The sequence below is a fragment of the Microcaecilia unicolor genome, chromosome 2 (assembly GCF_901765095.1).
Source record: "Microcaecilia unicolor chromosome 2, aMicUni1.1, whole genome shotgun sequence".
Lineage (NCBI taxonomy): Eukaryota > Metazoa > Chordata > Amphibia > Gymnophiona > Siphonopidae > Microcaecilia > Microcaecilia unicolor.
Genome location: NC_044032.1, coordinates 616,307,995 through 616,331,318, shown reverse-complemented (window position 1 = coordinate 616,331,318; position 23,324 = coordinate 616,307,995). Strand labels below are relative to the sequence as shown.

Genomic DNA, 23,324 nt, shown 5'->3' with positions numbered 1-23,324 from the left:
TATATATATATAATCAAAATTCTTCTTTGGTGATACCTTATCAAGTATTTTATAGAGGCCAGACACAAACTTGTAGTTGACCTGAAGGGACAAAAAAGTTATCCAGGATACCATCCAGGACCCTTTAACAGCATAATATGACACTTGTAAATAAGTAAACACATATGAATTTTGTATACCATGGCTCTGTTATAATGAAGCAAAAACTTTCAGTGCACCCTCTGGAGTCAGAAGATCAGCCACAGATACTAACCCCAAAGTAGCTCAGCGTTGTAATACTACAATGTCCAGCTCAGGTGTAAAATTCAAGTTTCCCAAAATGAGCAAAAAATCAGAGTAGGTAGAACTCTGATGGAGCAGTGTCAGAAGAGTATCACGCATTGATTTCAGGAGCACAAGGTCTGAGCTCTAGAGGTAGTTTAGCATTAGTAGCATGTAGTAAATAATTGGGGTAATAAGGAAGAAATAGATCTCTTTCTATGTTCCAAGGGCTAGATTCCTCTGACCTCCTCACCCAATCACTGAGATTATGTACAGTAAAAGACATGCCAGATTATACTTTTGTATATTGGAAACCCCCAACCCACCTACAATCCAATTGCCAAACAAGAACTCCAGTTTAATCTTTGGCTTTTCCCCCATCCAACAAAAGCCTCAAGGGCATCCCATCTACTATAACTGGGCAATTATGTATCAGTCTAAGACTCAGGTTATCTTACACTACTCACACTATCTTAAATTTGGAGACTGGTAATATTTATGGGCCTAACGCTGGACATAAGACCTAGTTTGATAAATTCCTTCGAGTGATGCGGGTGATTCATATATAAAATGATGGGGAAGACTGGAATATGTGTATAAATCCTAGATAATCAAAGGGTCAGCCACTCTCATATGACCAAAATAACAGTTAATTGAAGCTTATGCTGCACCCTGGACAAGGCTTGCAATATTAAGATGTGCACTATCCTCCACAACATACTATGGGCCTGATTTTCTTGCACGTATGTGCAAAGTTCAAGGAGGCGCAGGTATAAATGTTCTTATACTACGTACTCACGCATTTTATAAAATATGTATACATATGCCAAATATGCACTTGCTTCCCCAAAAATATTTTCCTGGAAATGTGCATACGCTGTTTTGTCACCATGGGTATACACACACATATATCATGGAGTAATTTTACAAAAGTTATTTTCTACATAACAGCCTTTAGATGCAGAAAGGCTTTTCTAAAATTGCTCCCTTATCAATCACCACCCAATGAAACTGAATTTTACTCCTACCAAATTTAAACATAATACATTCAGGTAAAAACTCAACCAGTCCTTGATATTGGGAAAATTTTTGAATAGTTAAGGAATGCATTGAAGAAGTGAATCTCTTCCATCTTTCAGAAGGCAATATACCAACACTGAAATAGGAAACACTCAAAAGTAGCTAAGTAGAGCTAACATTGTTATGTATCTCAAAAATAAATAAATGAATAAAATAAAAGAAATGAAAGAAGCAGTAAAGATTGGAAAACCAGTCCAAATTAGGAGGTGGTCATATAAAAAATTTGCAATTGATCACAAACACACATGTTCAGAGAACACATATAAGTGCCTAGTTATGGCCAAGAACGAATTAAAATCAATCCAGACATAGTAGCATAGTAGATGGTAGAAGATAATGGATTTGTTACATTATCAACCAACAATGCTATTAACTAACACTATTCTACTAAATTCAACTTCCCTCCCCCACTGAGTTACACAGCACCCACACTCAAAGCACGTGATATGAATGTTGTATAAAATTAAGTGTGTATACTTGATCCTGAGTTGTCTTTCCCATTTTCAGGACACAGATCGCAGAAGTCCACCCAGCACTGACCTTGCTTCACAACTGCTGTTGGGTTGTTGTCAAAGTCCACTAAAGCCCATCCTGATCTGTCTTGTCTAGCACTTTTACAGTCTGTGTCCCATGACAGAGATTTTTTAAAAAAATCATTAGGAGCCATTTTACTGAAGTGTATTATGCAGCTAACATGTAAATTAGTGTATGCTAGTAACACACAAGCGCTGAACTGCTACTGGGCTAGCATGATAGTGCACATTATCTGCGTGCTGTATTAGGAAACAGGAACTGGATGCAGACTGTTCACTCGCCGTGCCATTATGGATTGGAACTTCCTACCAGCCATGTTCACTCACCGTGCTACAGATTGGAACTTCCTACCAGTCACCATTCGAATGGAATCAAACTACATGAAGCTCCAAAGGAAATTGAAGACTCTACTTTTTGATAAAATCCAAATGCCTCCCTTCCACTCAGTGGGGTAGCTCCATGCCACCAAGCAAAGGAAACCTCTGTCCCTTTTACTATATAAGATTGCTCCACTCTCCCCTTTTCCTCCTGCCTCTGTGCAACACTTGGATGTAAACCATCTCGAACCTCCAGCTGGGATGCATGCAGTATATAAACCACTGATTAGAGTACTTTCAAGAGAATTTACTGAAAATCAGAAAACTTAACTCGCTACAAGAGGGAAACAACTCAATTACTGATATTGCTATTGAAAATAAACATAATCCGAATCAAATCCCAGTAGATAGGATATGGTCTAACTTTAAGTTAGTTAAGTATGGAAGAGATGATATCATTAATGAACACATTTTCTGCAATTACAGTGCGCTAGATTTATGCCCAACGCACCTGCTCAAGTCTCCTCCATTAAGTTCCATAATATTATTTCATAACTGGATAAATCAATCTTTTGAGCTTGAGTATTTTTCCAACATTATTAGGTGAATTAGGTGATATAATACTAACTCCATTATTTAAAAAAAACTACTCTGGGAAGAAAGATGATCTTACAAGCTATAAGCCTGTAGCGAATATAATGATATACATTATGATTTTAGCGGGAATAGTGGCAACACAATTGATATAATACTTAGAATATTATAACAGTTTGGTTTTAGAAAGGGTGCTAGTACGGAACCTTTGCTTGGATTAGCAGCTCAAATCAGAAAATTATGGACAACAGGCTATTGTCCTACAGTTGGATGTTTCAGCAGCCTTTGATGTCATAGCCCATTCCATCTTGTTGAATATGGTAAGTGAAATAAATATAGTGAGAAGAGTATTTGCTTGGCTAAAGGGTTCTTTAGAAAACAGAACCTATATTGCAAAATATCTAAATTTGCTATCTAATTCATGGAAGGCTGTAAGTGGGATCCCACAAGGGTCTCCTATTTCCTCAATTCTATTCAATGTAGTGATGAGCTCTCTGGATACATTTCTGGTTAATCTGGAGGTAAACTACTATATATACGCATATATTACTCTGCTCACACCCATAAAGTGTAAAACTTAATTCTAACATGGTGTGTCCAAGCTTGTATGGATGATGTTGACTTGAGGTCACAAAATGATCTTAAGTTAAATGCTGATAAAATAAAAATAATATGGCTAAAGACTTTGACACTTCCACTTATGTGCCCAGACATAACCTTACAATGGTTATAGGAAAATAATACTGAAGACAATTAAGGATACATCTAGGCCATTAGTCGACTAAACAGGGAGATCCAAGAAAAAAGAAATCCACAAGATGATGAAAAAATTGGAAAAAGCAGAAAGAGAGACCATTTACTCTTCCTAATTACATAATATCCAGCTGACTCAATAGGAATAGGGCCAGAGATACCCTGAGAATTAAGAAAACTGCGCAATTGTAAGAGTTCAAAGAAAATAAACCTTTTCTCAAAGAGAAGAATACAATTACAGGGAAAACAAAGCTGGAAACGAGCACCCAAAGAAATAATTTCTTGTCTCATAGATAGAAACTTTTTCTTCCTGTGTCCACTTTGAAACATCTGGTAAAATCTGAACCACTCCACCTAAAAAGGTGGACAGAAATGTCTGAAAACGGAGTCTCATCAAAGCGTTCTTATCTTGCAACAAAACAAATGAGACAAGTAGAATGGCTCTTGTTTTTATTTCCTCCTCTGGATGTTCTATCAGGGTTATCACGTCCAAATTATCAGATTGATCCTCTTTCTTTTCCCCAACCTTATTTGGAATAGTCAGTATATAACATAACTTTTGTACTGGTGGAATTCACAGATCAGAATACTTAAAAATTTCCTTCAACAATCGATGACACATATTCCTAGGAGATACGAGTCTAGAAAAAAGGAAATTAAGCATTCTCAAATGCAATATCCTAGCAGAATTCTCTAAATTTTCTACCTTACAATGTTGCAACAATCTATCACCAGAAAAGCAGGCCTGATGCTTTTGAATCTTTGAAAATGCCAATTCCAACTGGGTTTGTTTAGTCACCAAAATGAACTTGTGGAGTAACTGAAAAATGAACTTGCAGAGCTAATGTTAGTAATATGTAATTTATCCTTAAAATTGAGCACGGTATCGGAAGATTGGAGGGTGGCAAATGTAAATCCGATTTTTTAAAAAAGGTTCCAGAGGAGATCCAGGAAATTATAGACCGGTGAGCCGGAAGTCGGTGATGGGCAAAATGGTAGAGACTATTATAAAGAACAAAATTACAGAGCATATTCAAAAGCATGGATTAATGAGACAAAGAGGGGCATAATCTATGTTGCCGGCGATCTATGTTGGCGGTGGCGCTACAGCTGGCCGGAATTGTATTATCAAAAAAAAAATGGCCGGCCATCTTTTTTTTCCGATAATATGGTTTAGCCAGGCCAAATGCCGTGGAGTTCACCGGGTTTGAGATGGCCGGGTTTGTTTTTCAGCGATAATGGAAAGTTATGTCAGCCATCTCAAACCCCGGTCAAATTCAAGGCATTTGGCCGTGGGAGGAGCAGGCATTTTTAGTGCACTGGCCCCCCTGACATGCCAGGACACCAACCAGTCACCCTAGGGGTCACTGCGGTGGACTTCAGAAAAGCTCCCACGTGCATAGCTCCCTTACTTTGGGAGCTGAGCCCCCCGAACCCACTACCCACAAATGTACTGCATCCACTAAAATTGCTCCAGGGACCTGCATACAGCCTCTAGGACTTATTGCTGCTGTATAACTTTGGCACACCAGTTCACACCTGAAGACTAATCTCTCTGAAAAAGTCCTTTTTTGAAATAACCACGTTTACTCACAGTTAACTGCAGATCAGAGGTTGTGCCCCACTGGCAAAGAGTCCCCTGGTACTAAGATTAGCAGTAGGTCAGAGCTGGCACAACAGTGTACAATGCCCTCTTTCAGCACCATTCAAGGTAAGAACTACGTTCTCTAACGTGGGTAACACAGGAAAGGGACCTAAAACTGGCTTACAAAAATGGCCACTACCGCATGGACTACAACAAGAAACAAAACAGGGCACACTCTGACCCAGTAAGCAGGGGGGAAAAGCACCATGGGAGTAGAGCCCAGTACCCTACACCCACCACAATGCATTGCTAATGTGACTCTGCAGGGCACCTAACAGAAAAGGTGTCACACTCACCCGAGAGCCACATCGCAACCAGGGGAAGGCTGTCGGAGGATACAACACATTCTGCTGTCATGGAGGTGGGTACGGCATTTGAGGCTGGCATACAGGCTGGCAAAAAAGGTTTTTAGTTTTATTTTTTTAGTTTGGAAGGGGATCGGTGGCCACTGGGGGAGTATGGGGAGGTCATACCCCATTCCCTCCAGAGGTCATCTGGTCAGTTGGGGCACCTTTTTGAGGTTTGGTCGTGAAAATAAAAAGACCAAGTAAAGCCGGCGAAATACTGCTTAATGCTGCTTTTTTTTTTCCATCATCGGCGAAAGCCGGCCATCTGGTAGCCACGCCCATCCCGCCCATGTCCCGCCTTTGCTAATTTACCGACACGCCCCCTTGAACTTTCACCGGCGAAGCGACGGGAAAGCGGCAATGCTGTCAAAAATGCCGCTTTCGATTATACCGATTTCGCCGCTTTTAAGAAATCGCCGGCCATCTCCCGATTTGTGTCGGAAGATGGCCGGCAATCACTTTCGATAATAAGCTGGATAGTCAACATGGATTTAGTGAAGGGAAATGTTGCCTCATCAATCTACTACGTTTCTTTGAAGGGGTGAACAAACATGTGGATAAAGGTGAGCCGGTTGATATTGTGTATCTGGATTTTCAGAAGGCTTTTGACAAAGTACCTCATGAAAGACTCCAGAGGAAACTGCTGAGTCATGGGATAAAAGGTAGTGTTCTATTGTGGATTAAAAACTGGTTAAAAGATAGAAAACAGAGAGTAGGGTTAAATGGTCAGTATTCTCAATGGAGAAGGGTAGTTAGTTGGGTTCCCCAGGGGTCTGTGCTGGGATCGCTGCTTTTTAACATATTTATAAATGGCCTAGAGAAGGGAGTAACAAGTGAGTTAATTAAATTTGCTGATGACACAAAGTTATTCAACGCAACAATGATTTTTCTGAGAGAAAAACGTGATTTATACTAAATTGAACCCGCCGATTCCAAATATGAACTCTGAATTTGCCTGACACATCTAGATTTTAAGTTATACATGCAAAGCCTATTCACTTATAATATTAATGCATTATATATTGAAAATATTCCAACGGACATGCCCGAACGCGCTCAGGCAGGTCTATTGGCTGATGTCAGCAGTAAGTATATAAGGCAAGCTGGATAGATGCAAATGTGTTAACGATCCGGACAATTTCTGCTACATATGTGGCAAATACACTGATCAGCGCAAGAATCTGACAAAGCAAGTGCACCCTGCTTACAAGTATTACTTTGACTGTCAAATTGGAGATCAAGATAAAAGCTGGGCACCTCATGTTTGTCACACTGTTTGTTACTCTGGGCTAACGCAGTGCTTGAATGGTAAAAGGAAAGGAATGGCTTTTGCAGTGCCCATGGTTTGGCGTGAGCAGAAAAATCACCAGACTTATTTTTGCATGACTAAAATTGCCAGATATTCAAAGAGAAACAAGTCACAAATTGTGTATCCTGACTGAGTCTGCTGTTAAACCAGTACCACATGATGTAGAGAATCCAGTGCCTGCCCCTCCCGCAGCAGGAATGGCAATTGAAACTGACGCTTCTGATCCTGATGAAGATGATGTTGATTGGCATGACGTATTTCCTGATCCAGAACAACTGGAGGGTCAGCCGCACTTGCTGAGCCAATCAGATTTAGATGATCTGGTAAGAGATCTGTCATTATAAGAAAAGTCAGAACTGCTAGCTTCTAGACTTCGGGAATGGAATTTGCTACAACGAAGCACCATAACTTCACACTTTCATCATCAACACACCAAGTTAGCTGCATACTATGCAATGGAAAGCGATGTAAATGGTCTTATGATGGAGGTAGATGGTACACATGTTCCAGATGAATGGAGGCTATTCATAGACTCTAGCAAAACGAGTTTGAAAGCTGTCTTTTGCACAATGGTAACGAAAACCCATCTGTTCCATTGGTTCATGGGGTTGGAATGAAAGAGACCCATGCTTCTATGGAGTTACATAGTAACATAGTAGATGATGGCAGAAAAAAGACCTGCATGATCCATCCAGTCTGCCCAACAAGATAAACTTACATGTGCTACTTTTTGTGTATACCTTACCTTGATTTCTACCTGTCCTTTTCTGGGAACAGACTGTATAAGTCTGCCCAGCACTATCCCTGCCTCCAAACCATCAGTCCCGCCTCCCACCATCAGCTCTGGCACAGACCGTATAAGTCTGCCCAGCACCATCTCCGTCTCCCGCCACCGGCTTTGCCACCCAATCTCGTCTAAGCTCCTTAGGATCCATTCCTTCTGAGCAGGATTCCTTTATGTTTATCCCACACGTTTGAATTCCATTACCGTTTTCGTTTCAACCACCTCCCGCGGGAGGCCATTCCAAGCATCCACTACTCTCTCCGTGAAAAAATACTTCCTGACATTTTTCTTGAGTCTCCCCCCTTCAATCTCATTTCATGTCCTCTCGTTCTACTGCCTTTGCATCTCCGGAAAAGGTTTGTTTGCAGATTAATACCTTTCAAATATTTGAACGTCTGTATCATATCACCCCTGTTTCTCCTTTCCTCCAGAGTGTACATGTTCAGGTCAGCAAGTCTCTCCTCATACGTCTTGTAACGCAAATCCCATACCATTCTCGTAGCTTTTCTTTGCACCTTTTCAATTCTTTTTACATCCTTAACAAGATACAGCCTCCAGAACTGAACACAATACTCCAGGTGGGGCCTCACCAATGACTTATAAAGGGGCATCAACACCCCCTTTCTTCGGCTGGTCACACCTCTCTCTATACAGCCTAACAACCTTTTAGCTAGGGCCACCGCCTTGTCACACTGTTTCGTCACCTTCAAATCCTCAGATACTATCACCCCAAGATCCCTCTCCCCACGCAAGGTTCCACGTTAGGAGTTACGGATCAAGAAAGGGATCTGGGTGTTGTCGTCGATGATACGCTGAAACCTTCTGCTCAGTGTGCTGCTGCGGCTAGGAAAGCGAATAGAATGTTGGGTGTTATTAGGAAGGGTATGGAGTCCAGGTGTGCGGATGTTATAATGCCGTTGTATCGCTCCATGGTGCGACCGCACCTGGAGTATTGTGTTCAGTACTGGTCTCCGTATCTCAAAAAAGATATAGTAGAATTGGAAAAGGTACAGCGAAGGGCGACGAAAATGATAGTGGGGATGGGACGACTTTCCTATGAAGAGAGGCTGAGAAGGCTAGGGCTTTTCAGCTTGGAGAAGAGACGGCTGAGGGGAGATATGATAGAAGTGTATAAAATAATGAGTGGAATGGATCGGGTGGATGTGAAGCGACTGTTCACGCTATCCAAAAATACTAGGACTAGAGGGCATGAGTTGAAGCTACAGTGTGGTAAATTTAAAACGAATCGGAGAAAATTTTTCTTCACCCAACGTGTAATTAGACTCTGGAATTCGTTGCCGGAGAACGTGGTACGGGCGGTTAGCTTGACGGAGTTTAAAAAGGGGTTAGATAGATTCCTAAAGGACAAGTCCATAGACCGCTATTAAATGGACTTGGAAAAATTCCGCATTTTTAGGTATAACTTGTCTGGAATGTTTTTACGTTTGGGGAGCGTGCCAGGTGCCCTTGACCTGGATTGGCCACTGTCGGTGACAGGATGCTGGGCTAGATGGACCTTTGGTCTTTCCCAGTATGGCACTACTTATGTACTTATCCGTACCTATCAGACTCTCCCCGCCTATCACATACGTCTCCTGTGGATTTCTTCTAAGTGCATCACTTTGCATTTCTTCGCATTGAATTTTAATTGCCAAACCTTAGACCATTCTTCTAGCTTCTGTAGATCCTTTTTCATGTTTTCCACTCCCTCCGGGGTGTCCACTCTGTTACAGATCTTAGTATCATCCGCAAATAGGCAAACTTTACCTTCTAACTCTTCGGCAATGTCACTCACAAATATATTGAACAGAATCGGCACCAGCACCGATCCTTGAGGCACTCCACTACTCACCTTTCGCTCCTCTGAGCAAATTCCATTCACAACCACCCTCTGGCGTCTGTCCGTCAACTAGTTCCTAATCCAGTTCACCACTTCGGGTCCTATCTTCAGCACATCCAGTTTATTTAAGAGCCTCCTGTGGGGAACCGTGTCAAAAGCTTTGCTGAAATCTAAGTAGATTACGTCCATAGCTCGTCCCTGATTCAATTCTCCTGTCACCCAATCAAAGAATTCAATGAGGTTCGTTTGGCATGATTTCCCTTTGGTAAAACCATGTTGTCTTGGATCTTGCAACTTATTGGCTTCCAGGAAATTCACTATCCTTTCCTTCAGCATGGCTTCCATTACTTTTCCAATAACCGAAGTGAGGCTTACCGGCCTGTAGTTTCCAGCTCCTTCCCTATCACCACTTTTGTGAAGAGGGACCACATCCACCGTTCTCCAATCCCTCGGAACCTCTCCCGTCTCCAAGGATTTATTAAACAAATCTTTAAGAGGACCCGCCAGAACCTCTCTGAGCTCCCTCAATATCCTAGGGTGGATCCCATCCGGTCCCATGGCTTTGTCCACCTTTAGCTGAGTTAATTTTGAAAATGATCACATACTCTGAACATAAATGGAATATCTGTGCTGACCTGAAAGTGGTAGCACTGCTGCTTGGTCTACAGTTAGGGTACACGAAGCATATGTGTTTCTTGTGCCTACGGAACAGTCGTGATGACAAAAAACATTACAAAATGAGACAGTGGCCTCTCAGAGTTGAGCACACAGTTGGCCAGTACAATGTACAACACAAATCACTGGTCGATCCACTTCAAGTTTATCTTCAACCCTTTCAAATTAAACATGGTTTAATAAAAAATTTTGTAGTTGCACTTGATCGTGATGGAAATGGTTTCCAGTATTTGAAGGAGATGTTTAGCACACTGAAAACTGAGGCTAAAATAAAGGCCGGAATTCTTATTGGCCCCGAAATCAACAAACTAATGCATGACACCACATTCAGAACAAAACTCAACCCTCTGAAACTTGCAGCTTGGGATGCATTGGTGCAAGTAGTGCAGAACGTCCTTGGGAACAGACGAGCTGAAAAATATGCTGAACTAGTAGTACACAACATGCTTAAAGCATATGAACAACTTGGCTGCCGAATGTCATTGAAAATGCATCTCACATTTCCATCTTGACTTTTTCCCACCCAATTTGGGATACTTAAGTGACAAACACCCATGTAAGCCACATTGTGCCTGCGTGTATGGGAAAATGTGGGGTAGAAATGTACTATAATAAATAAATAAACACGGAGAGAGGTTCCATAAAGACATTTCTACAATGGAGAACAGATATCAAAGCCGCTGGAATCACAACATGATGGGGGACTACTGCTGGGTTTGAACGGGAAAATATGACCGGTCACAAACACAAAAGCAGAAGCCTGAAGCACTTTTAACAGTACTGGGCCTTGCTGAAGTAAGACTTTTAAACTGGAATACGAGACTTTTTTGAAATTTTGTTATTCCATTACATTTTCATATACTGTTTACTACGAAAACTTTGATGTACATCAGGTAATTGTTGGAGTAAAACTTGTTCTGTAAAAAATTATTCAATGCTTTCCAAGTGCTTAATTCATTTGGACAAATTTATGCATAACAAAAGTTCCTCACGTGTTACAAAATTCTGACTTCGGATTTGGAATACGCACACTGAATTTAGTATAGGACAAATGGTTTTTGCCCAGTAGCACACGAAAAAAAAATTTTTTTGTTGTGCTAAATCGTTAAATCGTGGGAGGATTGTGAAAAATTACAAGAGGACCTTACGAGACTGGGAGACCGGGCATCTAAATGGCAGATAACATTTAATGTGAGCAAGTGCAAAGTGATGCATGTGGGGAAAAAGGAACCTGAATTATAGCTACGTCATGTAAGGTTCCACATTAGGAATCACAGACAAAGAAAGGGATCTAGGTGTCGTTGTTGATATGTTGAAACCTTCTGCTCAGTGTGCTGTTGCGGCTAAGAAAGCAAATAGAATGTTAGGTGTTAGGAAAGGGAAAGGAAAATGGGACTTGAAATACCGCCTTTCTGTGGTATTTTGCAACTACTTTCAAAGCGGTTTACATATATACAGGTACTTATTTTGTACCTGGGACAATGGAGGGTTAAAAGTAACTTGCCCACAGTCACAAGCAGCTGACATAGGAATCGAACCCAGTTCCCCAGGATCAAAGTCCGTTGCACTAACTACTAGGCTACTTTTCCACTCCTGAGAAAGGAATGGAAAACAAAATGAGGATGTTATAATGCCTTTGTATCGCACCATGGTGCATTCGCACCTCGAATATTGTGTTCAATTCTGGTCACCGCATCTCAAAAAAGATATAGTGGAATAAGAAAAGGTGCAGAGAAGGGCGACAAAATGATAAAGGGGATTGGACGACTTCCCTATGAGGAAAGGCTAAAGCGGCTAGGGCTCTTCAGCTTGGAGAAAAGGCCACTGAGGGGAGATATGATAGAGGTCCTTAAAATTATGAGTGGAGTGGAATAGGTAGATGTGAAGCGTCTGTTTACGTTTTCCAAAAATACTAGGACTAGGGGGCATGTGAAGAAGCTACTATGTAGCAAATTTAACACGAATCGGAGAAATTTTTTCTTCACTCAACATGTAATTAAACTCTGGAATTTGTTGCCAGAGAATGTGGTAAAGGCGGTTAGCTTAGTGGAGTTTAAAAAAGGTTTGGACGGCTTCCTAAAGAAAAAGTCCATAGACCATTATTAAATGGACTTGGGAAAAATCCACTATTTCTGGGATAAGCAGTATAAAATGTTTTGTACTTTTTTGGGATCTTGCCAGGTATTTGTGACCTGGATTGGCCACTGTTAGAAACAGGATGCTGGGTTTGATGGACCTTTGGTCTTTCCCAGTTTGGCAATACTTATGTATTTATGTACTTATGAGTCTTTATTTCCCTTACTTGCACAGTATTTTTTTAGAGAAATGGTAACAATCGAAGTGCAGATTTATTTGGATTTTGCTCACACCTTTTTCATTAGTAGCTCAAGGTGAGTTACATTCAGGTACACTGGATATTTCTCTGTCCCAGGAGGGCTCACAATCTAATTTTATACCTGAGGAAATGGAGGGTTAAGTGACTTGCCCAAGATCACAATGAGCAGCTGCGAGATTTGAACTGGCCACCTCTGGATTGCAAGACCGGTGCTCTAACCACTAGGCCACTCCTCCACTCTATGCAGGGAACTCTAGGGCCAACCAAACTGAGTCCAATGATTTTTTCTTTACTCACATCAACGGGTTCAGTGAAGCTGAAGTAGAATTTCATCCGGAAGATAAGAAATTGGAACTGAAGATATTGAAGAAGTCTCCCCTGCAAGAAGGGAACCACCGACACCACCACCATTTGACCACCTTCAAGTTTCAGTTTCTTAGAGATTTACTATCCCTCCCATCATACAATATCTTAGCGGCTTACAATCTAAACAGGAGGAAAATAAAATAATAAAACTAAATGGAGACTAGACATGACAGGGTAGGTTGGGGTGAACTACAATTCAGATAGTAAAGAAGAGAGCAGTACACAAGGAGGGGGCAAATCATTCATTCAGTGTAATACTCAGGCAGCAGAGCTATAGGCATCTGCAAATAAGAATGTTTTTAGTTCCAGTTTAAAGGTTTCTAATGATGTCTGACAATGAAGGGAATGTAGTAGTCTGTTACAGTGCAGCGGGCACTGAACTGAAAAAAAATTGCACTCCTTGTATGAAAAGCTGAGGGGTCAAGCCTGAAGCAGCTCTATTCCTCAATACAACTGTAGCCAGAGCCCGCTTCTCCACCAGATCCTCAAAAACATTTCCTAGAGTCTCTGAAGCAATATCGGATTGCTTCTCAAGTTGTGGGAAAGGAGGGGTAGCTGGTCCTGCCGGGTTGAGTAATAACTTGCTCTCCAGTTCCCAGAACACCAGAAATGCTCAATGCCGTGGAAGATGTAACAAAGGCTGCAGTGGGAGCCTGATGAAGGGCTGGAGATTCCTGCTTTTGGGGGAGAAGATGCTTTAGCTTCCCTTCCTCTTTGGCATGCTCTAATACAAAGATAGGTACTGTACTACAATATTAACTAAAAGAACCAAGAGTGTTCCATCAGCCTAGCCTGTCATGCGGCCACCTCGGGGCAACTATCCATTGATCCTATGTGGCTCAACTGACCAAGCAGATATTCTGAAAACGGAGGCAATTGTACAGAATATGAAAAATACTTCTTTACCCAGTTCATTTTAATAGACCATGCCCTTATAATTAGCAAATTGGATTATTGTTATCTACTTTATGTAGGTTGCTCAAGAATGTTATGTAGGAGACTGTAGACACAACAGAATACTGCAGCTAGATTGATCTGCCAAGCAAACAAATGGGAAAGAGCAACTTTGCTGTTGAGACAACTTCATTGGCTTCCTATAGAAGTATGAACGCTGTTTAAATTATGTATGTTAATATTCAATATTATTCATGGTTCTGCGCCTTTGCCATTCACACTGATTGCCATTTTCTTCCTCTGGGAAAATTCTTCATCGAAAGAGTCAGTTAAAGCTAAATTACCCATCTGTTGATATTAGATACAAACGAGTCCATTCCCTAACAATTCTTTATCAATCTACAAAGATTTGGAATGTTTTGTCAACAAAAATTATGCTGGAAACAGTGAAATATTTAAGACGCAAAAACTTTTCTATTTATGCAGTATTTAAATTATTAAATTTTTACCTGTAAGTGGTTATGTATACTTCAGGCTATGTATATTCCCAATATGTAACTTGAGCTGGATTATCTTATTGTGACCCGCACTGAACCTTATAGATAAATGCAGAACATACATGGAACTGTAATGTAATATATGCTTGGTCACCATACCTCAAAATTCAAGAGTTCTGGTGCAGAGTTGTTAGGTAAATATCAGATTATTGGGAAAGAGCTGGATACAACCTCTGGGTGGATTTACTGGATTGGTAGGGCAAATCAAGTATAGCACTCATAAGCAAAAAATTAGCCTTGCTGTTGCTCTTAGCTGCTAGATTTACTGTAGTGATATTTGAAAAGGTACCTTCACATTTGGATTTTGGTAGCAACAGTTATATGAAGTAGAAAACCTAGAGAAATTGATGTCTTCTCCTAAGCCTATAAGTTTGGGAAAAGTACTATAATATCACAGGATTCCAGTGAAATAACTGAAGAATTTATGAATATTGCAAATGTTAGTACAAGCAGCTTTTGGGATTGACCAGGCATGCCCTGTCTTCTGTTCATGATTTTATGATCATTTCACACTGCTGATAAGAAGTGAATTATTATAAATGTCATTGTTTACTTTGCTTGGCAACTGAGGAAATAAAGAATGTCAAAAAACCACATTTGAAAAGAATACATGAAGAGGGACTCTTCTAAATGGATTATTGCTTTGTATTAGTCTGCAGTAGCATTAAACTGTCTCCAAACCTTTTGCTGCCTTAACCTGAATTAAAAACATAACTTGTTTGAAGTGCTATGTATGAGAAACACCCAACATGTGAAACACACTAAACTGTGACTACTTGTACTTCTTATCTGAATCTTACATCATTGTTTAATAACTGACAGGTAGTTTAGCACTCAAAGTCCAGTGTTGCATTATCATCAGTAGCGCTATACAATTGCTAAGCATACTTTTACTTGCTGAGCTTGATATGTGGCAGGCTTGTCCAACCTATGCACCGTGGGCCAGAAACTGGCCCACCAAATGCTTTTTTCTGGCCCTCGGAAGTTTAGCAGTTCTTGTGTTACTTACAACAGGACTCCAGCTTCCCCACCGCAACTCAGCTTTCTGTAAGCATTAGAAGTGAGACTTCAAACCACGAGACCAGTCTGAACTTCAGACACTGCATGGCTCAAACCTGAAGAGAGCCAAGTCATGGTAGGGAAGCCAGGTGAGGGAAAAGAAATTGAGTGAAGGCTGCAAGGGTTACAGGAGCGAGAGAGACTGGGTGAAGGTTGAGAGGGTTACATCAGCAAGAGATGAGTGAAGGCTGGAGGGTTACATCAGCTAGACTGACAGAAGGTTTGGGTGGGGGGGAGACATGAGCGGGAGTAAGGCTGGGTGAAGGCTGCGAGGGGACAATTTACCATCATAGTTTGCCACTACTTGACGAAACATGCAGAAAACTACTACTACTGTGTGTGTTTTGGCCCTCTGAGTGTTACAACATATAAAATGTGCCCCCCCCCCCCCCCCCAATTGAAAAAGGTTGGCCAAGCCTGATATACGCCATCAACGTTATCTCATACATAAACAAAATTCTAATGAGTGCGTAAGTGAACCTGTCAAATACTGCATAAAAAGCTAAATGTAATGGTATAAACGATCTTCCACAGAGATTATAAAAACACAATTATGAAATAAAATCACAAAATGTTTCTTTCAAAACAGATATTCCCAATGAAGATTACAGCTATGAAAATATTTATGACAAGCAAAAAATCCCGTTTCACTAAAAAAAATGAAACGGGCGCTAGCAAGGCTATCGTCTGTCCCCTGCCCTGCCCTCCATTGTCCAGCGATTCTTTCATCCCTTTCCATCCCATCCATGTCCAGTGATTCTCCTCTGCCCTGCCCTCCCCTCAGTGTCCTGCAATTCTGTCCTCCCCTCCATGTCCAGCAATTGTCCTGTGCCCTGCCCTCCCACCCATGTCCCGCAATTCTCCCCTCGCCTCCCATCCCAGTCCACCGATTCGCCTCTGCCTTTCCATCACATCCATGTCCATCGATTCGCCTCTGCCCTGCCCTCCCATCCATGTCCACCGATTCTCCTCTGCCCTGCCCTCCCATCCATATCCAGCGAATCTCCCGTCCCCTCCATGGCCAGTGACTCTGTCCTTTCCGTCACCCTGCCTTTACGCCATTCATCTTACCTGAGGTCGCAGCGGCGGCAGGCTGGGCTCGCGTCACCTCCAGCTTTCCCTTGCCTTACCTCTCAGTGTCCCGCCCTCCTCTGACATCATTTCATCTTTATGCGAGGGCGGGACACTGAGAGGGAAGGGAAGGGAACACTGGAGGCAAGCTGATGTCAGCATGCTGTTACAAACCCAGCCAGCCATCCAGCGAAGCAGAGTTACAAATTATTATATAGATTTTTACTTCTTGCATTCCAATCATTAAAAAATCATCTAATTTACAAACAAGCATGTGCTACCAAGGACGCATTTAAATTGCACACATCAGGACTTGCACACCTGTAAGAAGTACAACTGAAGCCCCAGAACTATGCTGAACTATATAGCTGCTAACTTGATTATGTTACTATACATATGAAATTTCAAATCTTAAAACATTTTAATGTTCCTCTTGTTACACTGAATAAAAAACCTAGAAACAGAAAAAGAACAATAAAGGGGTAATTTCACAACAGACACTAGGCTAGAAAGGTACACAGGCATGTACGTTATGTTGATTTCATAAAAGCAACTAGGATGAAGAAATGTGCTTTTGAAGCTTGTAAGGTATTGGCTTTGGATGGGACAAAAGGTTGTATTACTGTGAAGATAAAAACATTCTTTAAATTATTTTTCTACTTTTTGACGTTGGGCTCGGAAAAGCTTCATGATCAACTCCTCCTCCGCGTAGTTCAACACTCAGGCCATCACTCGTCTGGGCCACGAGTCTCCCTGGTCCCACATGATGTATACGCTCCACTTTCATGAGAAGCTCCTGGAGGGAGAGGCCCAACTTGTTGGTAAACAGCTTTCAATAAAATCCCAAAGCTCTTTATCTTTGATAGATTCAGGGAGTCCTATGATTCTAATTCTATTTCTGTACCCCCTGTTCGCTTGATCCTCCACCTACTGCAATGACTTACACTGGGGCTCCACCTCATGGAGTCATGTTTCCACTGCTTCCATGCGGTCCTCCGGCATTAAATGCGCTGCTCAGCATGCTGCAGTCACAAGCCATGCTGCTCCAGATTCTCCTTAATTTCATGCAAGAATGTCTGAAGCATGGAGAGTCGATCATCCAAAACAGCTGTGAGCTGCTTAGTGAACTCCCTGATCACCTTCTCCTGCAAGGTCACCATCGGAGTTTCAGCTGACTGTTCCGCCACCATCTTGGAGCTTGTGTGCAGTGCGCATTTCTGCCCTGCCTAGTGCGCGTTTCTGCCCTGCCCATGGAGTCTTTGCCAGCATGCCGTGTGGCGCCTGTACACAGCGGAATTTACCTCCAGCAAGGCTCCCGGGTGTCACATAGTGCGCTCAGTGATATCCGAACCAGCCTGGGACACAAATTAGCAAAGGTTTTCATATTTTTCAGCATGATAGGAGTAGAGTGGGGCTGATGGATGTCCACGCAGCCAGACTGCATCACGTGACCCCAGTTTTTAAAAATATGCTTTTAAGTGCGAATAATGCCCCTGAGTCTGTCTATTCTCTACTCCAATTCTGCTCTCCAACCCCCATGAAACACCCTTGCATATAATCACAAAAAAGAAGCCAATATGCTCCTATACATCTAATTTTATAAGAGTCTTCTGGAGCGTGTAACACTTTCCTACATGCTGAAGTCCCATAGAAAATTATCCCTAATTAATCTTAAGTTTTGTCAAACAAGAGAGAAACCAAGATGGCAAAAGCACTACTGTATGAAAAGCGAAGTTACTCACCTATAGCAGGATATAAGTTCTCACATGTGGGTGACGTCTTCCATGGAGCCCTGGCATGGATGCGGCATGCCCAGCATTCTAACACCTTCTAGATGCCTTTCAAAGGCCCGACTACACATGCCCAAGTTGCATGGGACCCTCAGTTGAATAGAATAGCATAAAGAATGGAACCTCTAGAGGAGGTGGCAGGGTTTGTGGGAACTTATGTCCTACTCTCCTCAGATAACACCTGCGGTAGGTGAGTAACCGCTTTCTCCGAGGAAAAGCAGGACTATAGCTTTCAAACATAGGAATCTCTAGCTAACAGGCTCACTGAAATCTACAAACTGTCAAAAGGGACTTGCAACAGTAAGTCCAACCAGAACCAATAATAGTAACAACAGAAATAGGCCCAATACAAAGGTGCAGCCTGGAACAGAAAATAATAGGAACAGGAGGATGAAGTTGGATTCTAGACTGCAAAATCTTGCAGAATCTGAATAACTAGAGGCTGTACAGAGATGGGCTACATAGCCAAGGTAAGCATTAATCACATTGAGGTGAACTCTTACAGAGTTTGTTTTCAAATCAGGCTCAGAAAGGTGCAGACGGTACTCAAGCAGTTTTTGTGTAGGACAAGAGAGGATCTAGGGCCATGCCCTCACACCAGACAGCAAACCTCCTCCACTTGAAGTATAGCATCTCGTGGTGGAAATCTTCTTGGAAGCCAACAAGCTTCCAGAAACACCCTTAGGCAGTTAGAGGGTTGTTCTGTATGATGAGGGTTAGAAAACACTCCAATCTCTATGGTTCTTGGCATAGGTGTAGACTTGGGGGGGGGGGGGGCGAGAGGGGGCAATGCCCCCCCAAACGACGACGAGGCGCCGCCGCGCCATTAGTTTAAAAAAAAAACACATGCAGGCACGCGCTTCTCTCCATCCACTTGGTTTCCCTGCCCTCTCTGTCTGCTTCCGCCTCCTCCTGCTACTTCACAAGCTGGCAAAGCTGTGCATCCTGCTCCAGAGAGGAGTGTGTCCTCAAAGTCTAGCATGCTGCTCACCAAGATCTTCAAGGAGATACAGCTGGTAAGACTGGATGCGGGAAATGAGCATCGAGCTTTGAAAAACTTTCCTCCCAAATGGTTCCAGAGTACCAGCATCTCTACCTGGGGGAGTTGAAACATGGGTCCTCAAACTTCTGGCTCTTTTGAGAGCAGATTGGACCACTGTACAATGGTGCAGCAACTGCGGCTTCTTGGGATAAACAAAAGGAATCAACAGAAGGCATAGAACCAAACAAAATTAGCAGTGATTAGATGGCAACACCAGAAATTAGGAAGCAAAGCAAGTGCTGGGCAGACTTCTATGGTCTGTGCCCCGAAAATGGCAAGGACAAATCAAGATTAATTATACATATGTAGTATCACATCATACTTTACACTATGAGTTCATCTTGTTGGGCAGACTGGCTGGATGGTACAGGTCTCCTCTACTATGTTGAATCTTGGAGCCTTCTGGACTCTATACATAGAATCAGCTTTCTTTGGTACAGTCTGCACAGAAAGTAGAATCTCCCAATTCTTCATCTATGCTTTTTTTTTAAGGGTGTTGTAATGGGCACTGACAGCTTCCTTAGGAGGGGAGTCATCATCAAGGACATCCAACATCTGGGCCCTGAGTTCGTCCTCTATTTCCAACTTAAATGGAATGGTCTCTGTCATATCCCTCAAAAAACTACAAAGGAGAGCTCCTCTGGGGGAGACATCCTGCTCTGTTGTGGTGCGGAGGGGAATGAAGGTAGGCTAAGGGATCTCTCCTCCAAGAGGTCCTCTGGTTCCACCTCAGTTCCTCAGGAGCAGACGCCGACTCAGCAAATTATTCCTCATGGGAAGTCCGAGTTTGCACCTGCCTCGGTCTACTGGAAAGCCAACCATTCACTGGGAGAGAATGCTGAGATGCAGGTCCTAACCCTGGATTCAAGGTTTACTTCCACCTCAAAATGGGCATAGGCAGAGTATGAGGACTCCAGGATGGGCCGAAGCAGAATTATAGCCAGTAGTGACACGTTTGAAGCCTTAGTGTCACACTGAGCAAGGATACACCTCAGCTCCTTCTGTAGCATAACCCTCAGCTGCTCCTTGAGGACAGGCATCAGTAAAGGAGCGGCCAGATCCTGTGTTGGTACTATGGCAGCCTGAAAAACAGATAGAGATGAATCGGATGTGGGGTCCTGGCTTTGGGGAGATTGGCTTATCGGCACTGCTTCCATGGAGGGTGAGGGTCCTCACGGCACAAACGTTTCTTGGGTACAGGTGACACCGGTGACCTGGTGCTCCTGGCATCATGCCTCAGAGAGGACCAATGCTGATGCTTCTTCACCTTCACTCAATGCACAGCATCAGGATCCCTTGGCACCAATGAGGACGAAGTGGAATCCTCACGTGTTCTTGGTGTCAGATCCGAGGATGTTCAGCTCGAGCAGGCACTACAGATGCTAGATGTCAAGGGCAGTGGAGACCTCCTCAAGATCAGTGCATCTCCAGCTTCTGGTGTAGCTCCTGATGGCATCTGGGATGATGCCTCCGATATCAATGTCAACGGACTGGATTCCACGCGCTGAGAATCTTCTTGCACTGGGCCTCTATTCTTCTGGATGCATTTCTGCATTTTAGCACAGGGTCAAGGTAGCATTTGTGAGTATCAATCACAGACATGGTCCTTCCACACCCTGAGCACTTCTGGAAACTGCTGGAAGGTTTCTGGGACATCAGAAGTGAAATCAAATGATGCAATGTTGATAAAGAAAGAAAAAGGTCTTTAAAAAAAAATAATTAAAAAAAACACTAATTTTTGAACAACCAAAAGCTCAGGTTTAAGCGGTCGTGAGCCGCAAAAGAAAATTAAAACTTTAAAATGACCGCAAACACTAAAAACTACACAGGGAAAAAAGAAATATAAAAGGTCCCACTACTCATAGAAGATATTAGGAAGGAATCAGGCAGAAAAACACACATGCATCAGAGATGAAAGGAAAAACACGTCTTACTAGTTCTGCGCAAAACAAGAAACTGAGGGTCCCGTATGACTCAGGTGGGCAGGAGGGCAGATATGCATGTGCAGTTGGGCCCGCCAAAGGCTTCTAAAAAGTGTTAGACCACTGGACAGCGTCCATACTGGGGCTCCATGCACATGTGAGAAACATAGTCCTGCTTGTCCTCAGAGAGTAAGTGTTTCAAACCAACACACACTGGGAATCTAGGTTAATGCTTTTCTGTTCAGCTACTCATAAAGGAGTTCAAAAAAGATACTTTACTAATGCTATTTGCCTTTTAAAGCAAAAAAATAAATAAATAATAATCTAAGGGAGCAATGAACGAACTAAAAGGGTCTCTAGAATGTTTATTCTTTGTTTCTCCTTCAGCAGCTCTGTATATACAAAAGTAAAAATGCTCTATTTCATTTCTGTTGTAGTATGACTCAAATTAAGATTTGAAGTCAAAATTTGAGTATATGAGATTTTTTTAAACACTGTATGAGAGACAGTATTTTAAGCATTAAATCATCTGCAACTTCATAGTAACATAGTAAATGACAGCAAAGACCTGCAGGTCCATCTTGTCTGCCCAAAAGGGAACCAACAATCCCATAGTATTATTACAACATTTTAACTGCTAAGTTTCACTTTATGATGGCTTCCCCTCCCCCACTGATATATACAGGAACCACACTCATAGCATATGATATGAACGTGGTATAAAATACACATACTTGATCCTGATCTGTCCTTGCCATTTTCAGGGTTTAGACCACTAAATAAAAAGTCAGCCCTAATTCCCAACTACTGGAGTTGCTATCAAAACCCATCCAGTCCATCCTGATATGCTTTGCCATATATGGGACACAGACTGTAGAAGCCTATTCGGTATTGGCCTCACTTTCTCACTACTGGAGTTGCCGTAAAAGTCCATTCCTGTCCATCCTGATCTGCCTTGCTATATATGGGACCAAAATTGGTATCCACTAATCTCTGGTAGTTAAATCAACGATGACAAAATACTATAACCAGGATATAATAAACCTAACAATTTCAACATTACTTCTTGTCATTTTTTAAGAGCACCCTCAGATATATCCGTGTTACTTTTATGCTGTGTCCATGATCTCCTTGTGTCCAAAAATAAATCTCTAATTATTCACCTTCCCCTGAACACGCCCGACACCGCGGGTTTCAGTATTCTTTCTTCAGGGACTAGGGTTAAGACGGCCTCCTGTTCATAACATTATCAAGACACCAGCACAACTCAGATAAGTGTTCATTAAACATTTTAACATTAATTACTTTTACATATCACTGATTTTGAAGAACATTGGGGTGTAGGTTATATTTTTTGTACTGCACATAAGGCTGGTAGGACATTGTTATTATACCATTTGAAAAATTATACCAGCCTGCTAGCACTTATCCAGTGATTCACAAAAGAAGAATAAAAATGAGTAACCTGATGAAAGAAGTGCTACACCACTAAGCAACAAAAATTTGTTGTGCTTCTTATAGTGGGAATATCTGAGGGTGCTCTTAAAAAATTACAAGAAGTAATGTTGAAATTGTTAGGTTTGCTATATATGGGGACATAGATCATAGAAGTCCGTCCGGACTTTTGACAACTTTATCCTGCATAAAAACAACATATATCCACTGTGGTTTGGGTCATACATTGAATGGAGTGACAGGATAATATGCATCTTAATGGAAGAAACCTATATGCAGTTTATAATCCATTCCTTAAAACCATATTCTTACCTCAGGGCTGAACTCCCCCAGGCTCCATGCTTGTCAGTCAGAATGTTGATAATTTTTTGTACCAGCTGGGTTGCAGTCACATGGTCTCGATACTTGGCTGCTCGAATCAGGTGATCACACATCTTTTCTTCTTCTCGTTTGTCTGCAGAATACTGGGCACATAGTGACTGTCAGAAAAGACAAAACATAAAAAATATATTTTAAACTAGTAAACTGGTCAATGGTGTTAATAAAGGGGGCATGAGAAGTTTAATGGCACATCAAGCATAAATGGAAGACACTTTAAAAAGCCAGGTCTTTAATATTAAGTATTAAATAGTAATGGTCACATTTAAGTGCTCATGCAGATAAAGAAAATGTTAGTACTATGCAAAAAGGATTT

The 23,324-nt window shown here is 41.9% G+C and overlaps 1 protein-coding gene across 1 annotated transcript in view; it reads right to left on the bottom strand.

The window, feature by feature from the left end:
- LRBA (LPS responsive beige-like anchor protein) overlaps positions 1-23,324 on the bottom strand; it is a 1,257,537-nt gene that overhangs the window by 648,309 nt on the left and 585,904 nt on the right. The window contains 1 exon segment of the mRNA XM_030191657.1: positions 22,943-23,109. Within this exon segment, the coding sequence (XP_030047517.1) occupies positions 22,943-23,109 (167 nt within the window).